Here is a 25,114-nt window from a genome sequence, read left to right on the forward strand (position 1 = left end):
GCCATTCCATAAAATGGATTTGCACTTAGGACAATGTTGTTCACTTAGCAATCACATGGTTCACTTAATGACCATGGGGACATGCTTAACAACCATTGTAAAATTGCGTCTGATCCAGTGGTGGGTTTCCAATCCCATTCCAACCGGTACGGTAGGAATGGGCTCCGGCGTCCTCATGGACGCACACAGTGCATGCATCTTAGTGCCTCCGCGATGCTCCAGCTGCTCCGTGGAGCATCGTGCAGGTGCTGTATGCACCATGCGTGTGCACAGAAGTGCAGAAGCCTTAAAACACTGGTAAGGAGCTCGTACAGGCGGGTGGGCCCTGCGGAGCACCGTACCGGAACAGTATCCGGTGCTCTGGGCTGCCTCCTGTACACCCGTACTGGGGCGTACAGCCTGCAACCCACCATTGGTCTGATCATAGATTTACAACTACAAGAACAACGAACAAAATTCAAATCCCAATCTACTGAAATCCAAAAACTAAACAATAATATTACAGAGGCATGAAGCCTAATGGCTTCAAATTAGAATGCACTTAAAAACTATAGCAGAGTATTACTTTCTTCCAGGATACTGTGGTTTCCCTGCAAGGTTTAGCCAGGTATGCAGCATTGACATTTGTTGAGATAGAAAATCTAAAGGTGCTGATAAAATCCATCAAAGGCTTCCAGCATGAATTCCATGTGAACAAGCAAAATCGGCTGGTGCTGCAGCAGGCCTCCCTTCCAGAGATCCCTGGTCAGTACAAGGTGGAGCTCTCAGGTCATGGCTGTGTTTATGTGCAGGTAAGCAAATAATAAAAGCTTGTGTGATTTGGCCTTTGATCCTCTGGGAGCAGCATGTTAATACGCAGATATCTCAATATCTTAAACTTGAGGAGTAAATGAAAATCACATGTGATCTTTCTCTATAATCACAAATTTCTGGAGCTAATATCTATTGTAATGCATTGACTGTGCTTATGCTAAATCTCAACACTGGGAGATACAGATTCAAGTCAAATTATTAGCAAGAGCAGTGACAAAAAGACATAATTAATTAGTTACCATATAAATGATTTTAGATTACATATACTTCTCATCCCATAAACATATTTCACCTTTAGAAAATGTCCAGAGTGAAATCTTGATACCTTAAAGACAATAGGAATACAAGTCAAAATAGGCAAGAAAATGGTAAGATAACACCTAGCTACTCTATACAAGTTCAAATCACCAGGATCAGATGGATTGTATCCCAAGTTTTTGAAGAAGCTGGAAGATGTGATCTCAGAACCACTAAACAAAATCTTTCAAAGTTTCTAGAGCACCAGGGAACTGCCAGGCAATTGGCAAAGGGCTATTGAGTTACAATCTTCAAAAAAAGAGAAAAAGTAGATCCATGAAAATATAGGTCAATCAGCCTGACATCAATACTTGGGAAAATCCTGGAAAATAAAATCAAGTAACTGATCTTCAAATATCTACAAACAAGCAATGCTATTATTAGAAGCCAGCATGGGTATATCAAAAACAAATCTTGCCAAACAAACCTTATTGCATTCTTTGACAAAGTGACAAAATTAGTGGATCAGGGAAATACTGTGGATATAGCTTACTGAGAGGTCATTGGGGCATTTGATAAAGTGGACCACAGCCTATTTCTTGGTAAGATAAAAAAATGTGGAATAGACAGCATCACCACCAGATGGATTCATAAGTTGGCAGCCCAACTTCACTCAATGTATAGTCCGTAATGGAACTACTTTTACATGGAGGGAAGCATGCAGTGGGATACCCATTGTGCAGTTAGGCTCAGTACTCTTCAACATCTTCATCACTTATTTAGATGAGGAGACAGAAGGGGGACTCATCAAATTTGCACATGGCAAGCAACTGCTGTAAATAGCCAACTTTTTAGAAGATAGGCTCAAGATCTAGAAGGATCTTGACAGACTTGAAAATTGGGCCCTAGCCTACAAAATGCAATTCAGCAATGAGAAAAATAGTCTTACATTTAGGTATACACAGGTATAGAATAGGTGATGGGTGGCTCAACAGCAGTAACAGTGAGATGGATCTAGTTGTCCTAGTGGTCAGAGTAAGGTCCTACACATAGGCAAGAAAACGCAAATGCACATAGAATAGATTGTACCATGCTCAACAGCAGGATCTAAGTGTCCTAATAGGCCACCACTTAAATATGAGCCAAGAGTGTGTGGTACCTGTCAAAAAGCCCTAATTCAGTCCTATGTTGCATCGACATAGGGGGAGTTTCAAGCTTACAAGAAGGGATAATACCATTTTATACTGCACCAGTGAGACCACACTTAGACTATTACATCATTGTTGGTCATGATGCAATGTTGAGACCCTAGAAAGAGTGCAGAGAAGAGCAGAAAAGATGATATAAGAAGTCTGGATGCTAAATCATATGATGAATGATTGTGGGAACAAGGTATGTCTAATCTAACAATGAGAATGACTAGAGGTGATATGATAGCAGTCTTCCAATACTTGAGGGGCTGTCACAGAGAAAAGTGAATCAACCTATTCTCCAAAGCACCTGAGGGCAGGACAAGAAGTAATTGGCAGAAGATTGTCAAATAAAGATCCAAACTAGAACTAAGGGGAAATTTCCTCTCAATCCGAATTTACATGCAGAAGTTGTGGGTGCTCCATCATTAGAAGTTTTCAAGAACAGATTGGATAGTCATTTGTCCAAAATAGGAAAGGGTCTCCTGCTTGAGCAGGGGGTTGGACTGGAATATCTCCAAGGTCCATTCCAATTCCACTATTCTATATGTATACAATCCCCATAAAATATCTGTGAATTGTGTAAAACCTGCATATCTTTTTCTATAAACTACATAAATTATGTAAATTATTTCCAATTTATGTATATTATTGTAAATTTTGATTTGACTCCTTCCTCTCAATTGGCTTTTAATATTGAGGTTTTATGTAATTTGTTTTGAGAACAGCAAGATTAGTAAATGCTACTTTATTCATACATTGATTGTATTCAGCATTGTCCCACATTACAACACAAATGTGAATATAGCAACTATTTTTTTCCAATTAGACTGTCCTTGGATATAACCAACCACCGCAGAAGACAAATAGTTTTACTTTGAATGTGGAAATATTCCCAAATGTGTGCAATTCCTGGAAGCATTTTGTCATCCTGCTAAATTTGAGGTATGGTGGATTACTAGTTTAGAACACTCTCATTAGCAAGTCCATCCCCTGTCTAATGAGAATTGTTTGCTTTTCCTGCAAAAATGTTTATTTATTATTGCAAACCACTGGGAATCCTTGATAGATTCAGTGGTGAATGAATGAACAAATTTCTGCCTCCAGTCAATAGTTATCTTCTCCAGAAGAAAATTTCCTTTTATTTACCATCATATAATTCATCCATTCAGATAAACCACCAATTAAGTGGCCACCACTTTGAATTATGGCACAGAGCTGAATACCGTATTCATTCTCATTCAGAAGTCCCCCTCTTCATGTTTGTCAGGCCAACAAGACATATAGCTAGGTGCCACGATAACTGTTCTGCCTTAGTTGCTCATTTTCCTTCAGGTACTCCAAAAGACTGTGTAATGCTCAGGGACAACTTTGTATTTGGGCTAATCTAAGATAGTGAATAGACGAAACAAAGCAGAGGGGCTAACTCCTTAAAAACAGAATGTCAGCATTCCAAATATCATCCAGAATTAAATCAGAGTTCAAGACATAACTTTCATCAAAGTTCCAATTTAATAAGACAGACATGTTGGCACATCTGTAGAAAACCGAATCTGAAGGCTTCCTGGGTTTCCACACAGTTGAAAGTTCATGAACTTGTCCCCACACCCACAAGTCCATCACATGGTCCAATCTTCCTCTGCCACGTTGGCATTTCCACCCATCTAGTTCCGGTCAGATGCAGAGGTGCAAAGACCTTGATCTTGATTTCTAGAAAGGAATTTTTTATTTTGAAAACAAACACATTCTACTCCTACCACCTCCCAATTTCCCACTAATGAAACAGCATAGTAAAGAAAAAGAGAGAGTATGTGGCAGGCCAAAGATCCTAAAAGGAATATGATTGCAGGCCTGACACAGAAATTGCTTCAAACTTCGTAAGCTGAGGCTACTAATCATGTTTACTCGTCATTGACTTTGGCTCAGAGAATTATCATTGGGGAAAAAGGAGTCTGTGAGTGTTTCTTGAACCTGGAGAAAATCATCTTCTTTTCTCATCTGGATTAATCTTTCCCAGAATTTTCATTTCTGTTTTGATTGGGAATTCCTTTGTTTAGCTACATAGGTCAACGAGAGACAAGTAATATGGCTCTAATAGAAGTGAATATGGTATCAGGATTCATTCCTCTGAAGAAATCTGTGATGAAGGTAAGAAAATCTTAACTCTCATCTTCTGCTGTTCCTCAGATATATTAAGAAATATTTCTAACATTTGCAGTAAAAATTATCCTTATGAATTATATATGCTTGTTATTATGGAATTCAGTAAACTGCTGTTATTGCCAGTTTTCAAAATCTTGTTGGCTTGCCCTGATGATATGAGAACAATTACAAGACGTGACCAGGGGGACCTTTGCCCAGGTTCGCCTGGTGCACCAATTGCGACCCTACCTGGAACGGGAGGCCCTTCAGACAGTCACTCACGCCCTTGTGACCTCAAGACTGGATTACTGTAACACGCTCTACATGGGGCTGCCCTTGAAGAGTGTTCGAAGACTTCAGTTAGTCCAGAATGCAGCCGCGCGAGCGATTGTGGGTGCACCCAGGTACACCCACGTCACACCTATCCTCCACGAGATGCACTGCTACCCATTAGTCTCCAGACCCGCTTCAAGGTGCTGGTCATTACCTATAAAGCCCTACATGGCATCGGACCTGGGTACCTGAGAGACCACCTCCTGCCGATTACCTCCCATAGACCGATTAGATCTCACAGGTTAGGTCTCCTCCGGATTCCATCTGCCAGCCAATGTTGGCTGGCGACTCCCTGGGGGAGAGCCTTCTCTGTTGCAGCTCCAGCCCTCTGGAATGATCTCCCCGTGGAGATCCGGACCCTTACTACCCTCCCGGCCTTCCGCAAAGCCACCAAGTCCTGGCTGCTCCAGCAGGCCGGGGGGCTTGTGAAACATCCAGCCCCACGGAAACTGTGAATGTTGCCTTTTTAAAATGTTGTCTTTGTCTATTTATCCCCCTTCCCTTGTCTATTGTGAACCGCCCAGAGTCCTTCGGGAGTGGGCGGCATACAAGACAAATAAACTAAACTAAACTAAACTAAACATTATCACCACTTCTAAGGAGGAACTAATGGTACTATGGATAGTCTTAATTTAACAACATTAATTGAGACCAGAAACTCTATTGTTAAGCATTGTGATCATAAGTCAGAAAACAACATAACCACACTGCTAATCAATAGCAATTCCAGCAACCATAGTTGCCATCATTAAAAAAGGGTCATGCAGGACATTGAGTGAGAATCTCGTGTGATTGTGACTAGTGATGGGATTCAAATAATTTAACAAAAGCTTCTCTGATCTTTTCCTCTTTCTTCTCCCTGCTCCTCCTCCTTCCCTCTTGCCAGCCGCTTCATTTCCATTTCTCCATTGCAGTACAACGGTCATGCCATGGAACTTGCCCCACCCACCACTGCCCAGATGCCCTCACTTCCCCCAAGCATTTCCTTGCTAACCTGATTTCCAGCTCCATCATGTTTCTCCATCGTGTTTCTCGCCTTCATGTGCAGGGGAACAAAAGTTTGTGGGACTAAAAAAAAAATCAGTTCCAACCTTTGTTAGATTTTTTTTTCACAAGAAGTTGGAATTGATTGGTTGAACTTTTTTTTAGTCCCACAAACTTTTGTTTCTCTGTACTCGAAAGCGAGAAACGCAATGGAGAAATGTGATGGAGCTGGAAATCAGGTAGGCAAAAGAAATGCTTGGGGGAAGCAAATTGCCCAGGCCCAACGGAGGGAAGACCAGCATCACCTGGCACTTAAACACAGCAGCATTCCAGCTCTGGCCAGAAGGGGCAGCTGGCATAGGCGCTGCAGGCAGGATGCCCACTGGCTTCAGCTCCCTGATCCTCTGGCATTCTGCTGGCGCTTTGACCCTGGGCTGCCGCCTTATACACAGCCCACTCTCACCTGCTGTAAAGTAAGATAGCCCTTGAAAATAAGACCTAATGGGTCTTTTCAAAGGACCAGGTCTTATTTTTGGGGAAACACAGCAGTTTTCATCTGAGTGATGTGATCTCATCTCCGTTTCATATGTTTGTCTAAAACATAGGAAGAACAGTTATAGCAATTGGGTATGTCTACTTTAATGAACAGAAGGACCAGGGGTGACACAATAACAGTCTCCCAGTATTTGAAGAGCTGTCACAGAAAAGAGGAGGCCAACCTATTCTCCAAAGCACCAGAGGTCAGGACAAGAAACAATGGACAAAAACTACACAAGGAGAGAAGCAACCTGGAATTAAAGAGAAACTTCCTAACAGTGAGGACAATTGACCATTGGAACAGCTTGCCTCCAGAGGTTGTGGGTGCTCCATCACTGGAGGCTTTCAAGAAAAGACTGGACAGCCACTTGTCTTGAATGGTAGAGGGCCTCCTGGTGGTCCCTTCTAGCTCTATTCTGATTCTATTCCTCTTTTCTAACAGGCAGTGATACTCCTGTGTCTTTTCCTTGCTTTCCTTCAACCAAGACTGTGATGGAGCTTGTTATATGGGTTTATTTTGCCGACTGCTTATTTCTTGAGCTGAGCCCATGGTAGCACTGTTTATGGGATTGGAAAACAAACTATGTCCCCCTCCCCAAGCAGAAAACATGGCATCTTCTCTCCAGCATTTAGAATCATAGGATCCTAGGGCTAGAAGGGACCTCAGAGGTCTTCTAGTCCAACCATCTGCTCAAGTATGAGACACTACACCATTCCAGACAAGTAGCTGTCCAATCTTTTCTTAAAAACCTCGAGTAATGAAGCATCACAACTTCAAGAGGCAAGCCGTTCCACTGGCTAATTGTCCTCACTGTTGGAAGTTTCTCTTCAGTTCTAGGTTGCCTCTCTTCTAGATTAGTTTCCAGCATCTATCTATCTATCTATCTATCTATCTATCTATCTATCTATCTATCTATCTATCTATCTATCTTTCTTTCTTTCCTTCCTTCCTTCCTTCCTTCCTTCCTTCCTTCCTTCCTTCCTTCCTTCCTTCCTTCCTATATCTATAGTCTGTCTATCTATCTATCTATCTATCTATCTATCTATCTATCTATCTATCTATCTATCTATCTTCCCTTCCCTCCTTTCTTCTTTTTCTTCCTTTTCCTTCCTTTTTTCTTGCCTCTAACTTTTCTTTCTTTTTCTTTGTCTCTTCCTTCCTTCCTTCCTTCCTTCATTTCTTTCTTTCCTTTCTTTCTTCCTTCCTCCCATCCCACCCTCCCTCTGTATATCTCTATCCATCTATATCTATATGCATCTATATGAGGTATCATGGGGAGCCCAGCAGAGCCGATGGATGCTGCCCTAGCTTTTCCCACTTTCTTCTCCCTGCTCCTCCTCCTTCCCTCATGCTGGCTGCTCCATTTCCATTTCTCCATTGCAGCGTAGCAGCCATGATGTGGAGCTTGCACACCCACCACTGCCCAGATGCCTTTGCTTCAGTGGTGGGTTTCAAAAATTTTTAGAACCTCTTCTGTAGGTGTGGCCTGCTTTGTGGGAGTGGCTTGATGGCCATGTGACTGGATGGGAGTGGCTTTCCAACCATGTGACTGGGTGGGTGGGCCAACTTGTAAAATATGGTGAAACTCACTTAACAATGCTCTTGCTTAGTAATCAAAATGTTGGCTCAGAAACTCTGGCATTTGAAGCACGCAAGTCTTAAAGCTGTCAAGTTACAAGACCTTCCACCCCTAACACTTTAGGGAAAAAAAACCCAGGGGTGTTTAAACTTGACAGCTTTAAGACTTGTGGACTTCAACTCCCAGAATTCCTCCTCTCGCCCTTCATCTTGATGATGTGCGGACAGGCAGGGGGAGGAAGCTGGAACCGGTTCTAAACGGCATTGTAGATTTGTGGAACCTCTTCTATAGAAGAGGTTAGAACTGGCAGGAACCCACCCCTGCTTCGCTTCTTCTAAGCATTTTCTTGCTAACCTGATTTCCAGCTCCATCACATTTCTCTCCATTGTGTGCAGGGGAACAAAGGTTTGTGGGACTAAAAAAAATCAATCAGTTATAACTTCATGAGATTTTTTTTCTAAGAAGTTGGAATTGATTTATTAAACTTTTGTTTTAGTCCCACAAACATTTCTTTCTCTGCGCACAATGGTGAGAAACAGGACAGAGAAACACAAGAGATCTGGAAATCACATTAGCAAGCAAATGCTTGTGGGGAGCGAAGGCAGCTGGGGATGGTGGGTGAGGCAAGCTCCATCGCATGGCCGCTGCAGTGCAATGGAGAAATGGAAATGGAGCGGCCAGCATGAGGGAAGGGGGAGGAGCAGGGAGAAGAAAGAGGGAAAGATCAGAGAACCGGTTGTTAAATTATTTGAATTGCACCACTGCTCCATTTCCCTCCACCCCCCTTAGCACTTCCCTTCCAACCAAAGCCGGCCAGCCTCACTGCAGCAGCGGAGAAAAGGCCGAGGCACATGTGGCAGCCAGGAAGATAGAAATGGAACTGCATAACTTGTGTGAGGCTGAGAATTTTTGTGGTGGACTAAAAACTTACTTAAGCTGCCTTAAAGCAGTTCAGTCCATTTTTCCCCATTTCCCTGCTGCCCTCCCACTTTCTCCACTTCTCTCTCTGCGCCGAACTATCTCCTCCAGAACTATCTCCTCCGGTGGGTGAAGTCAAGGGAGACTCTGCCCAGAGAGACCGATGATGTGGCAAAAGGGAAAATTATCATTGGTTGTTCCACATTCCTGGCAACTCCCAATTCTGAATTTTAAGGAAAACACTTCCTCTCCCTAATCTAGAATCCCTGATTCCACCTCTGAAGCTGGGAGCATCTGCCTCTTTCTCTTCTCTCTTGGAGGACACTTATGGGGCAGCATCCATGGGCTCTGCTCAGCTCCCCCTAATGCCTCAGGTTTGACGTGATCGCCCACTCTGCCTCTTTCGTGGTACCCCTTCGGTGGTGGATTCCTATTTGTTCAGCCCGGTTTGGCCAACCCGGTAGTGGTTTAGCAGCCTGCCATGCCCCCGAACCAATTCCCTGGTGAGGGCCATTGGCACTGCCATCTTGTTTTTCAGTTCTGCACATGCACAGAACAATTTTAATTGTTCGCACGCAAAGCATGCACACAAGTGAACCAACAGTAGTACCATCCCAAACCCACCCCTGCACCCCTTCTATGCCTGGACTCTCTTGCCGGGAATGTGTGTGTGCGAGTGGGGGGATAGGGTGAAAGACCAAGGCTGAGGTAAGGGAGTGATTTGCTCCTTTGACGAATTGGTGTCTTCACTCCCCCAGAATGGAAGGAGGAGAGGGGGGGCATGGGGTCGTTGGCACATTTATTCCATGTCTCTCAAACTTGTGGAGGATGGCATGGTAGTTCCCAGCCTGTGTGGTGGACTGTGGCATCGGCTGAGCCCAGAGATGGACACAGAGAGAGAGGGGGATGGATGGGCAACTGGGCTGACACTTGGCTTTCAGTGCTGGAGAGGACAGGGAAGGGAAGGGCTGAACTGCCGCTGCCTTTCATTGCAGCACGTGGAGCAAGATAGGGCTCTTCTCCCCCTCTTGTTGGGCATGGCAGGGCTTCCTGCCCCTCACTTAGCCATTTCCCCCCTTTATCGAATGCAATTTGGGTGTGGCAGATGGGGAGAGGTGGGGAAGAGGAGGAAGGCTATTCAGCCAGTTCACTGAAGTGCAGAAAAGTTAGGCTACCAGTTCTCCTGAACTGGTGCAAACTGGCCGAATCCCACCACTGATTGTGACTTCTGAATTCCTGCTGGCTTCCCCATTGATTTTGCTTGTGGGAAGTCAGCAGGAAATATTGCAAAACATGATCACATGATGCTGTGACAACTGTAAATATCAGTTCCAGTTATAACTACCACTTTTTAGTCCCATCATAAATTTGAACAGTTGCTGAACAAGTGGTCATTACAAGGACCACCTATATTAGGATTTGTAACTGTTTAAAATGCTGTGGGATGCAGAGATGCTCATCAGGTCAGAAGTTCATTTATTTTATTTATAAATCAAACTTATATGACTGCACACCCAATTTTCGAAGTTGCAAATTGCATGTATTGTGGCTACAGTGTTTAAACCAAAAAACAGTATCAAATACTCTAAAAAGCTTCCAATGGCAATTACCGTGTTTCTTGGTCTATAAGATGCACTTCCTCTCCCCCCAAAAAAGTAGGTGGAAATGTCTGTGTGTCTTATAGAATGAATGTTGCCAAAGCTCCACCCACCCACCAACTTCCACCCTTCAGCCTCTGCATCCCAACAATTTGCCTCCTTGCAGCAAACAGAAAACAGCCTGGTCAACTTCAGCACAGCCTGATATAGCACAAGCAGTTGGATAGGCCTCTCAGAATACTGCCAATCAGCTGTTCCAGGCTGTGGGTATCACTGCTACCCATCACCGCCATGACCGATCGCTACCTCCACATGCCCCATTTTTTGGCTTCCACTCAACTAATTTTTGGCCCGTTCCAGGTGGTGAAGATCGCCGCTACTGCCTATCACTGCCACTGCCTATCACCACCAAAAAGTCCCTGGAATGGGCCAAAAATAAGATGCATGGAGGCTGAAAATGGGGGGTGTGAAGGCTGAAATTGGAGTGTGCAAATGCGGCAATAGGCAGTGGCAGTGGCGTTGGGTGGCAGCGATCCCCTAGCCTGGAACAGCTGATCAGTTGTATTCCGGGAGGCCAATGCAATCACCAATCAGCTACTTGTGCTAAATCAAGGCTGTGCTGAATCTGACTAGGCTGTTTGCTGCATGAAGGCAAGTTGCTGGGAGGCAGAGGCAGATTTTTTCTCGTTTTCCTCCCCAAAAGCTAGGTGCATCTTTTAATCTGGAGCATTTTACAGTGCAAAAAAATATGGTACTACTCATAACATCTCACAGGCCCATGAATACCTATTCTTGACATTCCAGCATTTTTAAAAAGGCAGCCCAATTGGTGACAAAGAAGATTCAAATCTAGCTAACTAGAAAGAGAAGCAAGACCTATGAGGAATTGGAGTGTAATGCAATCCACAGGCTGTGGACTGGCCATCCTCATTAATATAAAGATCATGTAACCTACATGTCACATATAATTTCATTTCATGTTTTGCATAGGTTTACATGTAGTGCATTAGTTCATGGCTCATATGATCAGTCATACTATTGCCTGATTATGCTTTACTGTTCTATATTCTAATAGCTGGAAGGCGAAGGCCATGTAAAGAAAGTTGAACTTGATCTAGACAAAATCACTATTTACCTCGATCAGGTAAGATCTCTTAATATCCTTGTCAATTTGATATGAAGCTAGGTTTAAAGGGGGTAAAGGTGATGTGGAAATTCAGTCCAGATGACAATTCATCTTCAGGGAAGATGAAAATGTGGAATTAATATTAATATTAAGACCACTTTCTGGGGACAAAAGACTGGACTGCAGAACAAAACTTTTCTCTACCTTTGTCTTTCTTCAGCTTGATAATACAGTTCAAAACTACAGTTTTGAAGTGATACAAGAACATGAAATAACAGATCTTAAGCCTGCAATAATTAAAGTTTATGATTATTACCATCCAAGTAAGCATATCCCTAGTTGCTCCCCATTCTCCTCTTTTTTTAGTCCAAAGAACCATGCCAGGGTTCTTCACCATCCTTTCTATGCATTTCAATCTTGTTTCCATCCAATACTGAGCTGAGGGCCAAAATTAGCAGCTGGCATCCTTAATTCTGGGCTGAATTAGTGCTATTCACCAGTCATTCAATTGGTTAAAAACTATGTTGGCAGAAAAATTGCTGTTCATACTGGTGATTTCTATCCTGCCATAGGTATTGTTCTTATTTATAACGTACCTGATATACAAAAGACAGGGATACTTTCTCTCTCACTAAAAATCACTAGTTGGTGGAAGAACATCCTTCAGTTACTCTACTTAACATGAAATAAAGCTGGAAAATGGGCAAGGTAGCACGATTAGACTGCTGTTCAGTTGAAAATAAAAGTCAACCACTAATATTGAAAAATGTGTGTGCCTCGCATGGGTAAGCAGATCCCATTCAAGCCCATATTTTTCATTATACCTATGATGGTTTTTCTACCAATACATTATACTCACATATTCTATGGATATTAAGATACAAAGATGATGATAATACTGCATGATATATTCGTTCTAATATTCCTAAATTCCCTATTAGATCATGTCATGTTACTATGATTGTATACAGAAATCTGCTTAATCATTACTTTTGAAAAGGAAAAAATAACAATTTTTTCCACAATGATCATCTGAGTCAGGGGTGTCAAACACAAGGCCCACAGCCCAGATGTGGTCAGATATGAAATAACAGATCTTAAGCCTGCAATAATTAAAGTTTATGATTATTACCATCCAGGTAAGCATATCCCTAGAGCCGAGGTGGCGCAGTGGTTAAATGCAGCACTGCAGGCTACTGCTAGATCAGCAGTTCAGCGGTTCAAATCTCACCGGCTCAGGGTTGACTCAGCCTTCCATCCTTCCGAGGTGGGTAAAATGAGGACCCGGATTGTTGGGGGCAATATGCTGACTCTCTGTAAACCGCTTAGAGAGGGCTGAAAGCCCTATGAAGTGGTATATAAGTCTACTGCTATTGCTATTGCTCCCCATTCTCCTCAGATATGGCCCATGGGGCTGTCCTGGAAAATGTAAGGAGTAGGCCCACATCTCTTTGGCTCAATCTATCCGTGTCACTTTGGCCTGGTCTACCCAATGCAAAGAGGAAACATCGGGCCAGCGTGGCTTCGGCCTGGTCTACCCAGTGCGAAGATGAAACATGCCAGCAGTTTGGGGAATGGAGTCAAGCTGGCCATACTCACCCAGACGCCCACATCTGCCATCCCCCCCAAGGTCAACCACAGCCCTGATGTGGCCCTCAATGAAATTGGGTTTGACACCCCTGATTTGAGTGAAGGTTCCTGTTACTCTCCACTATGCTATAACAGGTACTGGTCTTGGGGACTGGCTGATTAAAACAGCAGTTTCCTCTCAAGTTGAATTAACTTTTGCACCATGTAATATGAGAGGGAGTGTTTTTGCTTTTAGAAAAAAAAGATGTTCTTGTAAACGATATGGTTTATTTAAAATTTACTTCTCATGTGCTTTTTTGGGGGGGTGCTTTTTTCGTTTGAGAAATGATATAAACACCTTACTCTCTATCCTTTTTTATTATTCAGATGACAATACTGTTGTTGAATATAATGCTCCTTGCAGTGAAGGTAAAGATGATGTTGTAATGCTTTTACACATTTTTGTCTATTATTAATTTCCTAATTGACTTCTTTCCCAGATTATGGTCCAGTTCACAGTCTGTTGTGGAAAAAAATATTTTATGGTGAAAAAATGTAATTGTGTAAGTCTTGCTGTGACTGCACTCCTTTGACAAAAGGTTTAGAGAGATCAAACTGAAAAATAGCCATTTTGTAATTCCAGGATATTATTATCCATAATATTGTTTTATAGATAATATTGTATAAGTATGCATAATATTATACAAATATTGTTTTAAATATTACATAATTAATTTCCTGCAGTTCTCTAGTTGTTATTGTTATTCCTTTTTAAAGCTTGTATTTATAATTACAGGTAGTCCACAACTTACAACAATTCATTTAGTGACCATTCAAATTTACAATAGCATTGAAAAAAGGGACTTAAGACCACTTTTCACACTTACGGCCATTACAGCATTCCCATGGTCATGTCATCAAAATTCAGACACTTGGTAACCAACTCATATTTATGATGGTTGCAATGTCCCAGATCATATGATCCCCTTTTGCGATCTTCTGACAATCAAAGTCAAAGGGAAAGCCAGATTCATTAACAACTGTGTTACTAACTTAACAACAGCAGTGATTCACTTAACAACATGGTACATACTTCTGATTCAGGGCAGGGAAGGATAGCTCCGGGCTGCAGATTGTCAAGTTGTTTGTCTCAAGGGCAGAAACCTGGTGAAAATAAATAAATTCCTTGCCGAGTTTATACCTATACTTAAACTCTGGCCATTGTGATAGCCTAGAGGTTTTTTTTTAGACTGTGCAAAGATTGAAAGATTCCCCTGATTCTTTACTCATGTCATCCATGCCATGAAAGCAAACAGCAAAAAGAAAAGAAAAGAAAAGAAAATGCCATAGTTTTATTATTATTCCTTTCACTGGCAAATCAGAAATCTGGCATTCCTGTCTACTTTATGTGGTTTACTAAATAAAAATGCACTGGTAAAAAAAAAACCATAGCCTTTCACTGGTCCATCAGTGAATCTATTAAAATAAGGAAGTCCAGCAGATCCCCAGACCAGCACCCCTGGATGAAAAGTTAATGAGAGCAGGAACGAGTGACCAAAGGGATGGTGGCACTCCTGCTGCAGTACACCAAACATTTAGAATGGAGGCCTTTGCCTAAAATGAAATGAAGTACAGCAAGACAACTTTGCAGCACTGTCTGAACAGTGAACCAAACCCACGTAAATCAGAAAGACTATTGTCTTCCCAGTGCAGATAGTTACATATGCTAGCACACACTGGTTGTGTGGATCAGCCTTAAGAGAAAAAGTAAGCGAGTGAAAGAAAATTGTAGTTAGTACAATTAATGCTGGAATATTTAAAAAGACCACAAAGAAAATATCTCAACAATGGTAATTTTAAGAGACCATAAAAGAAAGGTAGTTATTTTTATTCCATTAATTGGTTGCTTTGTTATTTTAGCCAATTACTATTTAACCCATGTAACATTCTTCATACTGTGATTATTTTATTGTTGAGATGGTAATCCCAAGAATCTCTTGATTTTGGTGAGTTAAAATATTGAAACATACAGAATAGAAAAAAATGGAGGAAAGCAATTTGCTTTTTAACAAAACGACAGGTTCACTCTGATCATAAATGAAAGAAGGAATAAAATTGAGGATAAACACACTAAAAAGGAGTAAAACTCTCAATTCCCGACTTACAATAGGAAAGTGTTGATTTTGTAAGTGCTAGGAACCATCTTTCTGAAAATAGTCCTTGTCTCCCTCCCCCCAAAGAAAATTATGGAATATTATGTAATCTTAAATTTCTGTTTCTTTTTACAGAAAAATACAAAAAAGACATCCACTGAATCCTTTATTTTCATATTTGAAGTATAAACATTAAAATTTCTGAAACTGATTGTTCTTGTCTTGTTTCATTTTGATGGGGATGTAAATGAAGATTAAATCATCCAGGCCAAAAGTATCTAGCAAGATTAAATAAATGGTTCCCAACTGCACAGATGCTACCATTGCCGCAAGCCCCACATGGGTGCTATTGTCACCATCCCTTTACATCATGTATACTTGCTCGCAGCCCTGTTTGCACATGCACATGCACGTGTAAAGGCCCCAGCCACTCCCTTCCCCCAGGCCACCAACCATGGAAGGTTGGGAAATTCTGGTTAAATCATGGCAACTGGACTAAAGTTTATTAAAACTGAGCATTTTATTACTCATCCAAGTAACTTCTTCATTCACATGTTGTTTTTCAGTTTGGGGAGAAAACCCGTGCAGTCTGTATGGCAAGAATTAGTTCATTCCAATGACTCTCTGCCTACCCACAATTTTCATTTTGACATTACTTGGATGAGTAACAAAACATCTCCGTTTAATAAACTTTGGTCCAGTTGCCATTATGTAACCTTTTTAGATACATTCTAATGGGGATTGTGATTTCATCATAAGACTGCAGGGCTGGAAAGCAGAAGGTCTATTTTATCCTTGTCTCATTCTTTGGGCTGACAACAAGGGTGTCCCTGTCCAAGTATGGGCTACTAGCTCTTCCTCAAGAACAGGCATGTTCTACATCATCCTCCACCCACTCTCCAGTCCCTTTCTGCTGTGTCTCAAATTAGGTTTTCCACCTAAGAATTGGGTATGGATAGTCTAAAGCAGGGGTGTCAAACTTGATTTCATTGAGGGCTGCATCAGGGTTGTGTTTGACCTCAGAGGGCTGGGTGCATGTGGCTGAGGTGGGTGTGGCCATGGTGGGGGTACCTGTGGTGGCCAAGTGCTAAGACAGGACTTCCCTGAGACCCTCCTTCACTCTCATAATTTCCTTCCTTATTTTTCTTTCTTTTCTCTCTTCCCATCTTCCCTTCTTTTTCTTTGTCTTTCCTCTTTCAATTTCTCCTTTCCTGTCCCTTCTTACATGCTCAAATGCAAAAGGGAAAATATTTCTCCTTTTGTTTGTTTTTTAGTTGGTTTTAGTTGGTTTTGCATGACCCGGGGGCCCACACACAGCCATCCCACACCATTCGTTTTCGGCTACAACGGCTTCCTGCAGCCCTCTGCCAGTGAAAACAGAGCTGAGGGGGCCACATGGAGGGGTCCCACACCTGTTTTTTGGCCACAACAACTTCCTGAAGCTCTCTGCCACCAAAAGTATAGCTGAGGGCTACGCGTGGCAAACAAACCCTGTTTTCAGCTGCAATAGCCTCCTGCAGCTCTCTGCCAGTGAAAATGTATCTCGGGAGGTGCATGGGCCCCCCACACCCCATTTTTGGCCATGATGGCCTTCAGCAGCCCTCTGCCACCAAAAATAGAGTTCAAGGGGGCTCGTGGGGCCCCCCATGATGACCTTCTGCAGACCTCTGCCAATGAAAATGGAGCTGCTAGCAAAAACAGCATGCCACAGTGCCCCCCTCCCCCCGAGCTCCATTTTCACTGCCAGATGGCTGCAGGAGGCCATCGTGGCTGTAAACAGGGCATGGTGGGGGCACACACACCAAGCTTCTTTTTGCTGCCAGAGGGCTTTAGGAGGCTGTCACAGCTGAAAATGGGGTGCAGCCCCACTGAGCCCCCTTTTTGCTGGCAGAGGCACCATGGGTTGATCCTTTGTTGTTTCCAGGCCAGCCCCACAGACCATGAAGGTCTCCTCCTTTCACATCACTCATGTTCGTTCGTGGTCAGTGAGTTTTCTGGAGGTATAGGTGCATGGTTGAAGGTTTCCATGTTTGTTCCTCTGATGGCCCCCACAGCTACATCACTAGCATCTGCCTTAATGACAAATGGTTCTTCGGGGTTAGGGTGTTTTAGTACTGGTTCCTCCATGAATAGCCACTTGAGCTTCTCAAATGTCCCCTGACACTCAATAGTCCACTCTAGCAAGGTTTGGCCTGTGGTTTGGCCCCTCTTTCCCTGTCTTTAGCAGTTTGGTGATCACCAGGGCTCTTTTAGCGAAGGGGGAATGAACTGCCAGTAGAAGTTTGTGAACCCCAAAAAGCTCTGCAGTTGCTTGAGGGTTCGAAGGGTTGCAGTCCAGGGTGGCTTTTTCTTTTCCTGGGTCCATTTTGAGTAGAAATAAGTAGTCAAGGCAGGGTTACGGTTTGATTCACTCTCCTCCATGGAGTTAGAGCTCCCAACCCCTCCTGGGCAGGAGGGGTGAGCTCAATGACCTCCAGCCGTTTCCCTTTTCTCCTGCAATAACATCAGGGCAGCCACACTGGATTGAACTGGTTGGATAAATCCCTTCTTTAGGTTCTTATCTATAAAAATGATGCAGCTCCTCTAGCTCCCTTGTAGTCATCAAGTACCGTTTGGGCTTGGGTAGGTTAGCTCCTGGCAAGATCTCTATGGAGCAGTCTCTCTGTTGGTGGTGTGGGAGGTGGTCCTAACCCTTCTTGCTAAATATGTCCCACAAGACCCAACACTCTATTGAAATTTGGGGATCAGCCTTCTTTTGTTCTTGCATGGTAGCACCCACCTCCTGCCTTGGCTTTGGGATCATGAAGTCTTTCCCTGATTTCAATTTAGCCTCAGTCCACCAGATTTTTAGCAAGCCCCTCCCTCCAGTTCACATAAGGGTTCTAGTTCTATAGCCATGCTAGCATTAAATGTCTCTCTATGCCCAAGACCACAATAAGACTCAAAGTCTCTTGGGCTTCCATTCACATTTCTATCAGCTCAGTGATGAAAGTTGCTGGAATCCCCCCCCCCACACACACACAATGGAGTTGTCTAATTGGCAGAATGCCACTGGCATTTTGAACGGTCTAAGTCTCACCCCCAACTTCTCCACCAAGGCAGGGTTTATCAATCACCTGGTGTATTCTGAGTCCAGAAGGGCCACCAGGCTGGTTTTATGCCCCGAGGATTGTGCTTTTCAGTTTGATGGGAACTGTCACCAAAGTCATCAGGCCATTTACCAGGGAGTCATTATTGGAGTCAGTATCGCTCTCCCATGGGCTCTTTCCTGGACTGGTGAGAATTCTCTTGCCATCCTTGGGAGTTGGGTGAACTCTACAACTTTCACTCCTTCCAGAGCTCGTGGGCTCATAGCAGTGGCTTTGTAAGCTTTTTGTTGGGTCCTGGGGTTGTCTTCTGGGACAGTTGGTTGGAACTATACTCAGCCCAGTGCCCCTCCTTTCCACACTTAAAGCAAGCGGTGGACTGTTGCTGAGGACTCTGAGCACTCACCTTTGCTTTTGGGGTTTCCTTTCCCTCCAGAAAGGATTGTCGCCATCCACTCCCTGGACAATATGGGCGAGGTCAATCTCTGCTTCCTCAGCCAGGATTTACCAGTCATGGAGAGTGGGAGGGGCATCCCTGGAGAGGCAGGTGTTGTAGACCTCATACGTTAACCCATCTTTGAAGCAGCTGCTCAGGATGTCTTGTGACTAATTCAGCCGGCAGGCTGGGTTGCAGAACTCCTAGATCAGTGATAGCTACCTCTTTTTTCCTTCGGTGCCAAAAGCACACATGTGCACTGTCACACACCTGCGCGTGCCCACACCCATAATGCAATGCCCTTCCCATGCACCCCACCCCATGCACGTTCGTGTGTGAACCCCCCCCCCACACTCCCCTTATCCCCATATGTGCATTTGACCCCCCACATATGTGCACACAACACACACACCCATTTTGGTTTCACATCCCAAAACAGCACTGGGGAGGGGGGGGGGAAGACTCATATCCAAAAACAGCACCGGGGAGGTGGGAAAGTCTCCCATCCCAAAAAGAGCGGTGGGGAGAATGAAAAAGCCTCCTGTGCCAAAACAGCACTGTGGAGGGGAGGGAAAGCCTCCCATCCCAAAATAGCACTGGGGAGGGGGAAAAGCCTCCCATCCCAAAACAGCACCGAGGAGGTGGGGAAGCCAGTTGTTTAAACTTCCCGGGGTTTGAGCAACCAAACCCCGATGAGCATGTGAAGACATGTAAATTTAACAACATACGTCTGTACGTAACACCTCCTATCCCAAAAACAGCACTAGGGAGGATGAAAAAGCCTCCCATCCCAAAACAGCGCTGGGGGGAAGCCTCCCATCCCAAAACAGAACTGGGGAGGGGGGAAAAGCTTCCAATTCCAAAAAAAACACTGGGGAGGATGAAAAAGCTTCGTGTTCCAAAACAGCGCTGGGGGAGGGAGCCTCCCATCACAAAACCACACTGGGGAGGATGAAAAAGCCTCCATCCCTAAACAGCACTGGAAAGGGGGGAAAGTCTCCCATCCCAAAACAGCGCTTGGGGAAGGGAAAGCTTCCCGTCCCAAAACAGCACTGGGGGTGGGGGAAAGCCTTCCATCTCAAAACAGCGCTGGGGGGTAAGCCTCTCCTCCCAAAACAGCACTGGTGTGGAAGCATCTTCTCCCAAAACAGCAATGGGGGGGGGAGGAAAGCTATCGGGGGAGGGCCTTCTCTGTGGCTGTTCCGGCCCTCTGGAACGATCTCCCCATGGAGAGCCGGACCCTCACCACCCTTCCGGCTTTCCACAAAACCACTAAGACCTGGCTGTTCCGGCAGGCCTGGGGCTGATGAGTTCCCGGCCCCACTTAAACTGTTGTGACTGTTGTTTTGTTTTTAACTTGCTTGAAACGGTAATTTTTTTAAAAAAGGTTTTGCCCTCCCCGGCCCCCAGGAGCACTGTGCACTCTGGAGAAAAAAAGAGGAGAGCTAAAGAAACCAGTGTGACTACAAAAAAAAAAGGCTTAAGACAGAAATGCTTATGGAGATTCTCAGTCATCTGGGTCATGGTTGTCCCAAAGGTGCTTTTTCAAAAGGCAATTGAACTTTATTCGAACTAAACTTCTTCAGTTCTGGAGAAGCTTCTTGGATGAGAAGCAAAATGTCTTCAAGGAAAAACAAAGTCCAGTTGCCTTTTGAAAAAGCACCTTTGGGGTGTTAAGACAAACATGAACAGACACAGAAAATGGACAGAGGAGGAAGGAGACAGACAGGTGGCTGCTCAAACTTGTATAATAGCAGCTGGTGTCAGGAAATCAAAAGTGTATCAGAAGTGATGCTGAGAATCAGCTTTAGAAGGTTCATAATGAAAGGAAGAGAAAAGAATCAGCTACTCGGTGAAGCAGATAAAATACAAAAAGGTAACAAAAAAAAGAGAAATTCCTGTTTTCGTTCAGTCCCCTCCAATAAGGAATGATATGTTCCATCAGGACATTACAAAGGGCAGAATGAAGCTTTGGATTAATGGAAACATGATGGGAGGGTGGATTTCCAGGAAACTACAGACAAATCAGTCTAACATCAATACCTGGAAAGATTCTGGAAAAGATAATAAAAAAAACAGATCTGCAAACAACTAGAAGCAAATAAAGTTATAACTAGTAGCCTGCATGGGTTTGTTAAAAACAGATCATGCCAAAGAAATCTTATTTCATTCTTTGATAAAGTGACTAAATTTGCAGACCAGCAAAATACTGTGGACATAGTACACTTAGATTTCATTAAAGCATTTGACAAAGTAGACCACAACCACCTACTTGGTAAGCTAGAAAAATGTGGAATAGAGAACATCACTACCAGATGGGTTTGTAGTTGGCTGACAAACTGTACTCAACAAGAAGTCCTTAGTGGTATTAAATCCACATGGAGAGAAGTAAGCAGTGGGGTACCACAAGGCTCTGTCAGGCTCAGTACTCTTCAATATCTTCATAAATGACTTAGATGAGGGAATAGAAGGGGAATTCATCAGATTTGCAGGTGACAATGAACTGTCAGGAATAGCCAACACCTGTGAAGACAAGGTCAGGATCCAGAAAGATCTTGACAAAGTTGAACAATGGGCCCTAACCAACAAAATGAATTTTAATGTTGAGAAAAGTAAGATTTTACATTTAGACAGGAAAAATCAAAGGTACAATACAGAAGAATGTACTTATTTGGCAGTATTTGGGTTTGGCTAGTCTAAAGAAAAGAAGAATTAGAGGTGACATGATATCAGCATTCCAGTATTTCAGTGGCTACCACAAAGAACAGGGGATCAAATTATTCTCGAAAGCACCAGAGGGCAGCAACATAATCAAAGACAGAAGCAACCTGGAATTCTCTTCTTTTCATTTGTACAATGTAAATCTCTAGGGCCAGATGAGTTATGTCCTAAAGCTGGTCTGGCCAAACACTTAAAATACTATGATTGAAAAATGTTGGATAACTAATTAAGGGTCAAATGACCAGAGGAGAGCAAACCTCTTTATCACTTTTCAAGGCTTATATTTACATTTTTGTATATACAGGTTCTCTCTTGTAACTTCCATCATGACAATCATTCAGATGTTTTGGCAAACTACTTAATGCATGCAAATACACACTGAAAATTTGAGATGGTGGCAGGTCATTAGCCATGGCTTTTTCCCCTTTCTGTACAGAGGAAGGATGAGGACAATGAAGACAAGGGCAATGATTAAATAATGTTTGTGCATCACCTATGAATCAAGTGAAGAATGGGCACTGATTGACTTTTGTTGTTTCTACCATGTTCTCCGTGATTTCATGTTGAAATCACTAGGTGATTCTTGGTGGTAAACAGAAGACAAAAAATAAAATTAATATAAAATAACATAGCACATTAATGCACACTAAAGTAATAAAATGGCAAACAGAATGGAAAACTTCTACAACTCACCCATTGGGGACTCAGCTCATCCCGGGGAAATGGTGTGAGGTTGTAGCACAAATTTAGAATCCTTACATAAATAAAATTGAGATAATAATATTAACTTACCAGGTAGAAGCATAATGAATATCTGGACTCCAGAACTGACTAGGTAATTGAGGCCATTCCTGTTATGTTTCTTATTAGGCCTGAACAACTGAGCTACTCTTATCTCCACAGTTACATTAGGATGCCTCTTCAAGAATTCAATGATAGAGTGGCTACAAGAACCACAAGGGCTCCAACTTAGAAACCAAATGATGTGGCATCTTGTTGTTGCTCTCTGGTTCAGTCTCTCTTCATGCCTTTCCAAAGCATTGATTTCTGCATGTTGGGAAAGGGTATTGGTACACCAGTTTCTCCATCTTTTGTGACTTCTTCCCCACTGAATTTCATACAGAACATAGGTTTTTTTTCTGGACATCTTTTGGGTGCATAATTCTTCAAAAATTCCTCTGATTCTATTTGCCAACCTAAGTGCAAGTGTGAGATTAAAATTGTTACATATTTTTGTTGCAAGTTGTACAAATAAAAGTGAACTATATTCGAGGATATCCAAAGTGTTTTATTCCTTCATTTAAATCCAGACTACAAAACTAAGAAAAGTGTTTAAATTCTCATCCTATTCCTGTCCTTCCTTGCAGAGGGAAGATTTAGGGGATGCTTGTATTGCTTGCCCCTGTAAGGCTCATTCAAATCCAAAGCTTTATTGCAGTCTTTAGATCAGAAAATACTACAATAAAAATACATATTCCTATAATGATTAATAAAAATGAAAAGTAGACATATAACAGAATTACCTAAAATAAATTAATACAATAGCAATAATTCAGATAACAGTGGCAATCACCAAATTTTGTATTAAATTTCAGTTGAAGGTAGGGCAGATTCCCTGTAGGGTTCGATGCTTCTTTCAAAGAGTGTACTTGGTCAGTTGCACTAAAGTCCCACCCAGTTCTCGGCTGGCAGAAAAATGTCAGCATCAATTGTGCTACCGCCAGTACTGATCCCTTTTTTGTACAATAGAAATAAGGCTGGAAGCAATGCTGTCCTTACATAGCAATGGTGGGTTATTTTAAGGAAGTGGGTGGATTGATTCCACTGACTTTGTTTTCCTTCCAGCAAACAGCACTTGATGGTGAAAAGCAACCACCAACCCTCCTTCTTAACAGGGGTGTTCAGATGAGTGCTGGTAGATTGCAGATGTGGAAATATTCCACTTTTTTCACCTGCCAATCAAGCTGCTTCACATCATAGAGCCCTTAATGGACCTACAGAGGGACTTTCTTTTACCTGTTCCTGCTGGCCTCTCCGACTCCACCCTGTAGCGACAATTCACAGTGGTGATACTGTGTACATGTGAAAAGAAGCAGTTTCAGTTTCTATTCCTCAGAATTAGAAACTGTTTTTCCAGCATTGCAACATATTTTCACACTACGCCCATATATGACAAGTCAGAATTTCTTGCTGCTTAAGTAACTTAGTACAATGGTTGTTATTGATATTATTTTGTTCACGTCAAATATATTTATGTATATATTAAAAAAATCTTAAGGTGGAGCTGGTTTCTGCCACCCTTAAGATTTTTTCTCCTTTAGGGGAGAAAATGCTGTCTACTTTCTGGGATCCAAAGCAGCCACCAAATTTATCCCCAAACAAAAAAAGCTATTTTGCAGGTTAGGCTCAAATGGAAAGGCTTCCATAGAATAAGGTGACCAGATTTTCAGATTGGATTTTCAGATTGGTAAACCTTTGATCGGGGTGGGGAGAGAGAGGGCTTGATTAAAAATTTTATACGGAACAACAAAAATTTTCATACAATGCAAAAATAGTATTGTAATATTTTTTTATTTCAACATAACTACAATTTACAAATATAAATTGTAACTGTTGCCAAACATCAAAATTTTGATCATGTGACCATGAGGATGCAACGGTCGCTAAGTGTGAAAATGGTTGCTAAGTGTGAAACATGGTCATCAGTCACTTTTTTCAATGCCATTGTAACTTTGGTCACTAAGCCCATTATATCACCTTTCTTGCCACAGTTCTTAAGTGAATAACTGCAGCCTTAAGATTTTTTCCCATTTCTCCTTTAGCGGAAATATTCTATCCTGCCTTTTTAATATTCTCCAAAATATTTCACTCTCTTTTTTTTTATTAAATAGCTTTATTGAATGTTTTCAAGTTTTAAAAAGGTAAAAAAAAAGAAAAAGGAAAAAACAAGAAAAATACACAAATACAAAACAGATAAAAACACAAACAACATAACGATATAATATAATTTTACAGCTTCCGGTATCAGCATGTATATTCTGCTTTTGTAGTTCATTATTCAATTATTGACTTCTTGTAGATTTTAACAATTCTAATACTAACGCAATAATTATATTGTAATAGAATAATATAATACATATAATCAGATTTTGCATACATACATTTTTCTTCATATTATAATCAATAGTTTTTAAAACTTTTATTTCTTGTTGTGGCTTCTATTTTCTAGCCACTTGTACAGTCTACTCCAAATTTTATAATAGTCAGAGTCTTCTCTTTCTTTTAACTCCATAGTCATCTTGTCCATTTCAGCACATTCAAATATCTTCCTAATTACCATTTCATCTTGGGGGGGGGGGGTAGTTTAAGATGGTTTACACCGGTGATGGCAAAACTTTTTGGTACTGAGTAGCAGTAGACTAGCAGTAGACTGAGTGCCCAAACCGGAATGCACACACGCCGGAATGCTAGAAACCTGAAGACCAGCTGGCTGGTGTACATGTGCGTGCCGGCCACCTGGTCTTTGGGTTTCCAGTGAGCGCATCTGCACCTGGCCAGCTGGTCTTCTGGCTGCCATGCATGCCATAGGTTCACCATCATGGGAATAGGTGGTACCTGGCTATTATAGGAAGGGTCTGGTTACCCTGGAAGAACACAGATCAAGCACAAGCCAGGAGAGGGTTAGACTAGA

General features: G+C 42.5%; 1 protein-coding gene across 1 annotated transcript in view; it reads left to right on the forward strand.

Moving 5' to 3' along the window:
* Nucleotides 1-13,456, forward strand: part of LOC116505281 (alpha-2-macroglobulin-like protein 1) — a 93,437-nt gene extending 79,981 nt beyond the window's left edge. Inside the window, exons 31-36 of the mRNA XM_032212440.1 lie at nt 576-791; nt 3,070-3,185; nt 4,298-4,388; nt 11,408-11,476; nt 11,679-12,597; nt 13,415-13,456. Of these exons, the coding sequence (XP_032068331.1) occupies nt 576-791; nt 3,070-3,185; nt 4,298-4,388; nt 11,408-11,476; nt 11,679-11,900 (714 nt within the window). The 3' untranslated portion in view covers nt 11,901-12,597; nt 13,415-13,456. The remainder of the gene's footprint in view (nt 1-575; nt 792-3,069; nt 3,186-4,297; nt 4,389-11,407; nt 11,477-11,678; nt 12,598-13,414) is intronic.
* Nucleotides 13,457-25,114: the final 11,658 nt, after the last annotated feature.

The sequence above is a fragment of the Thamnophis elegans genome, chromosome 3 (assembly GCF_009769535.1).
Source record: "Thamnophis elegans isolate rThaEle1 chromosome 3, rThaEle1.pri, whole genome shotgun sequence".
Classification (NCBI taxonomy): Eukaryota; Metazoa; Chordata; class Lepidosauria; order Squamata; family Colubridae; genus Thamnophis; species Thamnophis elegans.